The 10,168-nt window shown below is 41.0% G+C and overlaps 1 protein-coding gene across 1 annotated transcript; it reads right to left on the reverse strand.

Annotated features, from left to right (window-relative positions):
• Positions 1-1,878: 1,878 nt before the first annotated feature.
• On the reverse strand, positions 1,879-8,941 carry ZNF821 (zinc finger protein 821). Its single transcript, XM_072117322.1, has 7 exons — positions 8,717-8,941; positions 8,060-8,147; positions 5,686-5,793; positions 4,702-4,829; positions 3,999-4,094; positions 3,539-3,705; positions 1,879-3,312 (listed from the first exon to the last, which is right to left on the reverse strand). The coding sequence occupies exons 2-7, from the start codon at positions 8,097-8,099 to the stop codon at positions 2,676-2,678; spliced, it is 1,176 nt and encodes a 391-aa protein (XP_071973423.1). The 5' UTR covers positions 8,100-8,147; positions 8,717-8,941; the 3' UTR covers positions 1,879-2,675.
• Positions 8,942-10,168: the final 1,227 nt, after the last annotated feature.

The raw sequence follows: 10,168 nt of genomic DNA on the forward strand, positions 1-10,168 counted from the left end.
GAGGGTGTGTCTGCGTTCTTTGTTCAATTAAATTTATATTTGTTAAAAACGGTGTGATTTATTTTTTTGCGACACTCTTCATAGTTTGCCATAGTAGTGGTGCCGGCTAGATGACGGTGCTCATTACTAAGGGCTGGCCTTAGTGTTTGCCTTAATTTTTTTGGCAAATTCACACGCCCATACCATTACCCTGGTACCCACCGCCACCAGGGGTGCCGGGAAGAGCCGGGTACAAACCAGTACCTGACAGTCTATAGATGATCAGGTAGTGGGGCGGCTGCAGGCTGTTATTGTTGCGCTGGAATAGGCCCCTAACAGTGGGCTATCCCAGCTCAGTAATGGCAGGCTGCTGCTGGTTTTTTTGTATCTGGCTGATTTGAACAATAGGGGGCACCCCATGACATTTTTTCCCCCCATTTTTATGTAAAAATGGGGGAAACAGCCTGGGAGCCCCCTTTTAAGGGGGGACCCCACACATATTTTTGTCAAAAATTTGAAGAAAAAACAGCATGGGGTGCCCCCTATAAATCACACCGTTTTTAACAAATATAAGTTTAATTGAACAAAGAACGCAGACACACCCTCGTTGACCATTTTATTTGTTAGAAATGTCGGTCATCGACGTAATCCTTCGAATCCGAAGTAGTCCACAGCAGGTACGGTCCTGGAAGACACAAATAACACAAACACACAAAAAAGGGCACGCAACCATGGGGGGGGGGGGGGACATGGTTGTCAGGGTTGATCGCTCCTACTTACCTGCTTCTTTATTGCAGTACATGGGGATTTTGCTGCAGGTGTGACGATCAATCACTGTCAGACAATTGCAGGCTTGTCATCCCGCATCATCTGTAAGTCTCACAGGGGGCGACTAGCCAGCAGTATTTAAATGGATAACAGTCCATAATCGCTGTTAAAAATCAGCCACCACATCCGTCTACTGCATACAGACAGAACAGCTTTCAGAATCGCTGCTCAATGCATGTGAAGAAAGTAGTAGATAAGGGGGGCAGAAGAGCCTTTTTCCCTAATAAAGTATACTGCAAAGTTTACCTGCTCTACTGATTTTAGATATGCTTTAAAGGGAACATTCCTGATGAAACTGACGTAATCAAACCGTGACCAGTATGTTGTCAAGCAGCTAAACACCTTCCAGATTGAATTTCTTTCATGGCTCAGTGTGGTGGCATCATTCAGAAAATGTTCAAAAGGTGTCAAAGGGAACCTGCTGCTGAACATCTTCTTTCTTTCATGGTCCAGTGGGGTAGCTTTATTAATAAAATAAACTATCAGCCTCCATGACCAATATACATTTGGCTTCAAAGTTTGACAGTGAATTCAAGCTCTTGCTGCCTCAGATCGCCCCTTCACTGTAACTGATGGCCCTGCACCTGGAGACATCACTATCCAGATCTCTAGATTTCCGGTGCAAGATTTCATTTACATGGGAATGTGTTCAGCGGCAGGGAGAGCTTGACTTCAGTGTTAAACTCTCCATCTCCTTAACTTTATACAACTTATTTATATTTCACTTCACTAAATTTATTTTCTGGATGATGGAACCACGCTGAGACACGAAAGAAACACTGGTCCCCTGTAAGCCGCTTCAAAACACACAGACACTTGTTTATTAGGTCAAATTCTGCTGATGACAGGTTCTAATTAGGTTTGTGAAAAAATAAGATTTTAAAGGGGCTTTTCCCGGAGTTCTGGAAATTATGCCCATAGTGAAAGATTATTTTAAGTATGGGACATAGGTTTGCACAAAGGAACTATTATGCTGAGAGTCCAGGTAGTTGCAACGAACAAACACAACACTTAACTTATCTTCGGGAAGAAAAGGAAACGAACAATAAGGAATATATGGTAGTCATTAACCCATATTAAAATAATTTATTGGCTCCACATTACACAGTTACACACATGCCGCTGTAATACTCTGTCATACACACATAAATAAGACATACTACACGCATACAACTCACTTACTGCAAAAAGGTCAGACACAGCACAACAGGAGCCATGTGAGCAAAATGTGATTTCTGCTTGTTTTTCATACCCTGTATAACAAAATCACAAAGTCGCGCTGGTCAGGATCAGGAGTCTGTGCAGCTCGTACAGTACAGTACAGTCCATATATATGGGCCCTACACAGATCATATAATAGTTTCTTGGTAAATCTTACAATATCCACACTAAAAATGCAGACTTTAAACATTTCCCTCCAGCAGCTTTGTAATCCTGAGCAATGGACTTCACAGACTACCCAAGGAGGGAGGAAAGGGACTTTTCAGTTCTGGAGAGACCCAGTAGAGGTATAAAGAAAACATGATTAAAGTGGATTTCCCATGAAGACAACCTATTGCCTATCCACAGGATAGAGAAGAAGTGTTTTATCTCTGGGACCCCCACATTTCACAAGAATGGGGGTCCTCGGTCCACTGTTTGAGGGACTAGACCGTAACACCTGCCACCTTATTTCACTTTTTGTGTTGATAGCCGAGCACTGTATTTGGCCTCTCTGACAGTCACATATAAACGTATAGAGCGGCACTTGACTGTGGTTCTATTCAAATGGAGTCTGTATAGGAAATAATTGTCTTTGTAAGAAAACCACTTTAAATTGTATCACATTCTAATAGGCATTACATTGTGCCCTGTACTACGATATCCAGTCAGTGTAGAGTCCCGTTGTTCTGATCGTCCAGCGAAATCTTCCCAAGAATCTGCTGTTCCAGCTCATTATTTCCCACTGGAAGCTGAAAAAAGTTCATTTCTGCAGCCAATGCTGCCATAGCTGATGGGTCCTGCCCAAATTGTGCTCTGAGCATTATGTCCATCTTTTCCAGTCTTCTTTTCAACCGTTTAGCCTCACGCTCCCGAACAAGCCGCGCTTGACGCTTCTCCGGTGTCTCATTGGCCCGTTTCAAGCGCATAGCTTCGCGATCTCGTTGCAGGCGTCTTGCCCTCTGCTCATCAGTCTCCTGCATTCGCTGCTGCCTCTTAGCTTCTCTATCCCTCATCCTTCTTAGCTCTCGTTCCTCAGCGGTCTCGCTGTCTCGTCGACTCTTCTTGGCTGTACGTTCTCGCTCCAGTCGTTGCATTCTTGCCGCCACAGGCTCGTTCTGTCTTCGACTAGCCCACTTGCGCACTGTAGGGGTTTGGGTTGCCATCATCTTTCTATAAGCCACACAGTTATTGCACACAAGTAAAACTCCAGCGGGGTAAACTGCATTGAAGTCCAAAGTGCTGGGATTTTCGTGACTGTTCTGATCCCAAGTTTCTGGGGACAAAACTTCTGGCAGCTTTTCACTGAAACAAAGCAAAAAACAATTATAGTTTGATATATATATTGCTATTGAGACATAATTTCTGTATTATACATTATCATATGTTTCATGCTCAGTAGCCAAGGACTATATAATGACTATAGAAACCTAAAATCTTAATCTTTAGTCCTGAAAACTGAGCGACCATTGCCGGCAGAGAAATTAAGAACAGAGATTACAGGACAATGATTTGGGATTGCGATCCATACCTGTTAAACGTTTCATGACTGGAGAACTGAGCACCACATACAGCACAGTTAGAAAGCTGATCCTCTGAATGTATTAGCAGGTGACGCCCTAGGGAACCTGGGGAGCTGAGGGCTCGGCCGCACACTGGGCAAAGATAACTTTTTGCGCTTACCACAGCAGCTGTATGCTGAAGACAATATAAAAAGTAAAAGATTAAGAAAAAATTATCGGTTTTGGATTCCAGATTGTCAGCAATAAAAACTCTTATCTTGGGTCCCAAAAAGTAGAACACCAACACAAGAGGTATTAGCACAAAGAGGGAGATTTATCAGAAGTGTCTGAGAGAAAAATGTGTTTTGTTGCTCATGGCAACCAATCCGAGCTCAGCTTACACTTTAAAAACTTCTGCGGGAAAATGAAAGCTGAGCTCTTATTGGTTTGCCATGAGCAACTAGAATAGTTTTGCTATATGTCCCCTACCTGATATACATGAGTGATCAGCTGTTCGTGGCTCACACAGTCCACTTGACAAAGTGGGCATATAAAAAGTGCAGAATCCAGGTTACCTTCAGAGACCTAGAAAAAGAAGAAGCAATGACTATATTTTATATAATTTAGGTTTTATAGCTAGACAGCAGCTAGGGAAAATGTTCAGGGAAAAATGGTAGGCCCGTGAGTCATAACAGAAGTCAGCAGGGAAAAAAAGAGCCTCTCTAAACTAAAATCTCATCAGATCTAAAACAGGATCATTAGCACATAATTTTTATATATTCACATATTACCACCATTTTGATAAAGATTTATTTTATCTCTTTAGATTACAACTTATCAATTCATTATTTTAATACTAATTCCAGTACAAAAATATGACAAAGTATATAGAAGATGCACATGAGAAAAAGCCTATACAAATTAAATTCTGGCTGATTTCGGTCACCATGAGCTGACAGCTTTGCTATGCTCAAAGTATATACAAAATGCAGAAAGTCCCTCTAGTGGTGGCTTATGGTAGGCTCAATTTTATATTTTGATTAACTTTTTCAGGGATCCAAAGTCCTTTAACAAAAATTAGAGCTAAAACAGCCATAAAAATTAGTACCAAATACTAATATTGATTTTAGTTACTACTTTACTTTAATAGGACTACTATCATCCCTGTATTAATAATAATATATAGAGTTACCATAGAAATATCCTCTCGTTTTCTGATCTTTCTGCTAGCTCCAGGATCCCCTGCTTCCTTCTCAGTGTTGTCTTCTTCAGAAGCCGGAGATGAAAGTTCATCAATGGTTGTATCCTCATCACTGTCACCTAGAACAAGGTAATTATGTTACAGAGTCATTAAAAAATGTGTTTGAGGTGGCAATTATTTTAGCAAACTTGAAGTCTACCAAACTTGCATAAATGAATGCTACAGTATATGTATGTGATGAGTACTTTAATCTGAAGTGCAATCTCAGTTTTCTTGCATTTTTGCCAATTATCAGCTTTATAAGAGCTGCTAGGAGGAGACAAGTTGCTAAGATCCTATCCTATACACTGCAAACAAACTGTGAAGGAGAATCTGCTGTAATTCGAGGTAAAAAAAAATAAAAAAAAAAATGAACAAAGTATTAATGGACTTTTCCCTAGTGTCTCTGGCTGTGTCAGGTCCTGTTCCTGTGATCAGCGTGGGAGCAGAAGAAACTGCAGCGATGTCAAAAGACGATGGGTGGTCAGGATTGAGCTGAACTCTGAAGTAGTGAAAGCTTAACATTGGCAACGTATGGCAGTTCTTAAGATTCTGTACCAACCTCAAAAAGAAAGTGCTCTGCCTGCTATGGGAGCCCTATTAAAAAGACATGTGTGATCTGAATCACTGGATACAGAGAAAAACTGTGCTGAGAAAATATCTACAATGATCAGACATAAAACCACTGCAATACAACTACTACCAGAGTAGTAGCTACAACGACTACCAGAATAGTTGTAGTAGACCAGGGATGGGACTTGGCGACATGGACACGGGTTGAGGAATGTTACTCTTTTAAAGCCCACTTATACAAATCTTAAATGAAAAACTAAACATGGTAATCGCCCTTTTCTGCTGTAATGTGCAATAAGAAAAGTGACAACCCCAAAACAGCACAATAGAAAGACTATCAACAAAAAATTTGCCCCCACTCACTGATACTCTGGTCATTATGCTCCATCTCGGATACTTCCTGTTTTACAAGCGCAGTTTTCATCATTGCTTCACAAGCTTGCTGCTCCAACCCCGCAAACATGTTCTTCCCTGAGCAAGGAAAGAAGGATCCGTTAGCCCCATAAAATACTCAATCAGTAGGAATGCACACAGTTATATGTTGCCAACCGGTGGCAGACCCCTATGCAGCGTAATTTGATCTTGCCCAAAAAAGGATTCCATCATGGCATAGCAGTTTTTATTTATTTTGCCATCGGTGCTGTAGTGTGGGGTTTGCTTTAACAAGGCTACCTGTATTTTTTCATGATGTCATTTTCTTTATTAGTAACTCTTTCTGCTTTTCATTTTCAATTTAAAGTTTAGGTGTTTTTGACCCTGTAACAATCAGTCCCTTTTTCAAGTTAGTGTCTTGTTTTCTTTGTAACAAATTGCACTTCATAGTGACAGTATTTAATATTTCATGTGTACAGGCGGTCCCCTACTTGAGGACACCCGACTCACAGAAAGACCCTAGTTACAAATGGACCTCTGGATGTTGGTAATTTACTGTACTTTAGCCCTAGGTTACAATAATCAACTGTAAAAGTTATCAAAGATGTCTGCAATTAAGGTTCATTGTTAATCCAACATTTTTTAAATCCAATTGTCACAGAGACCAAAAAAGTTTTGGCCAAGGTTACAAGGTTCCGGCTAACATACAAATATAACTTAAGATCAAACCTACAGAACCTATCCTGTATTTAACCCGCACTGCCTGTACTGGGAAGCGGGGAAAAAAAAAATTCATATGCAGTGAAGGCGGTGAAAAAACAAATTTTGCGACGGCGCACATCGGGTGCATGGAGAGGGCTCACGGGCTGAAAGGGTGGAAAATCCCAATATACTGCCATACTGTACTATGGCAGTACCTGGTAGGATCAGACAACCTAGGGTTAAAGTACCCTAGGGGGGTCTGAAAAACAATAAAAATTTTAAAAAATTAAAAAAAAAAGTTTAAAAAATTATAATGAAAAACCCTAAAAATTCAAATCTCCCCCCTTTCCCTAAAACTGATATAAATATAAATAAACAGTATCATAAACATATTAGGTATCAATTCAATAAAAAGTGATGAAAAGGTCATACCGTCCTAAAAAGGGTAGCATTGAAAACGTCATCAAAAGTCGCAAAATATGACAGCTCCGTACACCAAAGTTTAAAAAGGTTATTAGCGCCTGAAAATGGCAAAAATCAAAAAAATTTTGTACAGGTTTTAATTTTTGTAAATGTATGAACACATTATAAAACCTATTATACAAATTTGGTATCCCTGTGATCGCACCGACCCCAAGAAAAAAGTAGACATGCCATTTGGGGTGCACAGTGAAAGCAGTAAAATCCAAGCCCACAAGAAAACGGCGCAAAAGCGTTTTTTCACCATTTTCACTGAGTTTTGAATTTTTTTCCCGCTTCCCAGTACACAGCATGGAATAATAAATACCATCACTATGAAGTGCAATTTGTTATGCAGAAATCAAGCCATCACACAGCACTGTACGTGTAAAAATAAAAAAAGTTATAGATTTTTGAAGGTGGGGAGTGAAAAATGAAAATCAAAAAACAAAAGGGCCAGGTCATTAAGGAGTTAAAAAAGGGTGTTGTATGACCACATCATACAAGCCATGGGGTTTTTTTTGTAATTTTTAAACAACAGAGCTAAATGAGGCCTTTTTTTTAATCATAAAACTAGCTGTTCTTTGCACTTTTACCATTCTGGAGATGGTGCGGGCAATGTATATTTGCATTTGAGTCTTAAAGGGAACCTGTCACCACAACTTCACAAATACAGCTAGTGACAGGTTCCTATAGAGTCCTATTAACTGACACCCTTCTTTTAGCAAAAAAAAATGTTCATTTTAGTAAAATGTCCACTGCAGAATAACACCTCAACATTTATCAAGCTATCTAAAGTGTCAAAGACATCTAAAGACATTCCCTTTCTTATGATAAATCTACCCCAGTATCTTTTTAATCACTTTTTCTTTTTTGGCCTCAAGCACACAACCTGCTATTGGGCAATTGCCTGAAATGATAAAAAAGGGTCCTATTCAAGCCCTTGTTATGGCGGTTGTGTGCATGTGGAAGTTAGTTAAGATGACCAAAAATCAGCTCTTGCAGAGCACTAGCCGCCTTCTGATCGCTCATATACTACACATACTGTGCATATATGGCTGTCAGTGTAAGGAATGAATGCAGATAGCTTTACCAAATCATCCTGACAAACAGCAGTTTTGTGTCTCCAGCCCCTATACAGACGTGTACGTTTCATGCCCACAGCTTCTGTTATATCTGCTAGCCGTAACAGGACGCTACTCACAATGTACTTTATTTGGAGTTGTCTGTTTCCTCCGGGACATCTTATGAGAACTGACTACATCCACGCTGACCCTCTATACAGAACGGCTCTGAAATTGGGATCAAACCATAAGGGGTTAAACAGGTGCACAGCAAAATACACTGGGATTATGTCTGGAAACATTTCTATAGTAAACATGGAGCAGATGTTAAGGGAAGCGCATGTTATTGACCGCTGCTTTATGCAACTCCTTCTATTGCAGTTTTTGGGATTCAGGATAGTCTGTGACAGTAGGTGGTCTCTGCTTACATACTGCTAATGGCAAGGAGCCCCCTTTATAGAATGACATATGCAGTTACTGGGATAATTTCCTGGGGAAGTTGGGGTCACCCACATAAAAAAAAAACATGCACCCCAAAATAAATGCATCATTATATATAAAACCTTCATCTTCAGAGGGAACCTGAATGATCCAGCCGCCAGATACAGGTCGTGCATTGACCATGCATTGTGCAGGGCTCTTCAGCCATTAGGGGGCGCCCTGCACTGTGCATTACACCAGAGTGTGAGGGGGGGGGCTGTGGCTATACATATCCCGGCAGCGGCCATTATACCAACACACCTAAAGGCATTAGGCCTGGCAATGTGCCCCGGTGCACGGCCATCCCCTATACTCACCTGCATGACTTCCGGCAGCCCCCCGGCCCCGGTGCCCGGGTGTGTCCCGGCTCCACACAGACGAGCAGTGCAGTAGCTGCTAGAGGGAGAGAGGCCCTCTGATGACGTCATGTGGGCACGTGACGAGGGAGGTGGAGGAGAGCGATTAATGGGAAGTAGCTGGCTCCTATGTGCCTTTCATTGTATGAGGCTGTGGCGTCCGTAACCGGAACTGTGCTCTATCCATTGCATCTCCATTATAGCCAATGATGTGCTCAGCCCTAAACAGGTGCCCCACCCCTCAATCCTCACAGGTTCTGTGCCCTCAATGCTACAGCCACTAGCCGGCCACCACAGGCACCACTGTCCACAAAGCCATCTAAATGCATGAAAATGGTCACACCCGTGCAGCCAGTCACCAACCTAAGCAGCGACTTACCGCTACTACAGGTCACTGCTGACCTCCCTCCCTGTCCTGTGTACAGTGCAGAAGTTACACTAGGGTTGTTTATATTTGTGGCTCAAAAAGGGGTTCAACTTACAAGGTCCCTTAGGTCAGGGGTTCACCTGAACTCTGCTGCTACAGAACTGCGCCCTCCTCCTCCTTTTTTATTAGGTGGGTTCTCCATGAAGCTTCTCACACCCATGCTGACATGGGTTATCAGGCTCACCTCATGGCTGGTGCATCCCGCCTTGGGCTTCATTCACACGTGTGACCGCCGCCACCCTCCAGCTAAAAAGGCAAAAATATTTTCCTATCTTCACAGCAAATTTGCACAATTCTGGGATCCATTTTTAATGGATTCTCATAAATTCTAATGTATGAGTGGTCCAAGGAAAATGGTACTGACTAGAACATACTCTGCTTTTTAATAATCAATTGTGTTGCACCCATACTAAAGAGTCATTAACACAAAATTAATGTGTTAAAGTATTATGAACACATCGCATTTACATTACATTTTGTAAAATGTATGTGGTAAATCCCCATATACTGCCATACTGTAATATGGTAGGATCAATCAGGCAACCTAGAGTAAAAGTATACCCCATGAAAAAAAACTGAAAAAATTAAAATAAAGGCTGCCTGAATTGAACTATTTAATTACAATGTGCAATTTGGTATTAAATAAATAAAATAAAAGTCCTATAATCTCCCCAGTTACATATAAAATACAAATAAAGTATATAAAACACAAAAACACGTACATATTTGGAATCACCACGTCCGTATCAATCTGTACAATAAACCTAAATCAATATTGAACCCGCTTCTATACTCAGCCATGTATCAGTACACTCGGGAGGAATTGGGCATCAAACGTTGCAGTGCGTTTCATCATTTAATTTATTCTGAAACTGTCAGTTTTGGCCTAGATCAATGTATTTTCCAAAAAAATTCTAAAGTTTCTAAATCGCAGGTCCATATTGTTTTAATTTAACCCATGTGAAATACTTAAAGGGTTAATAGAC

Source organism: Engystomops pustulosus, chromosome 7 (genome assembly GCF_040894005.1).
Source record: "Engystomops pustulosus chromosome 7, aEngPut4.maternal, whole genome shotgun sequence".
Taxonomy (NCBI): Eukaryota; Metazoa; Chordata; class Amphibia; order Anura; family Leptodactylidae; genus Engystomops; species Engystomops pustulosus.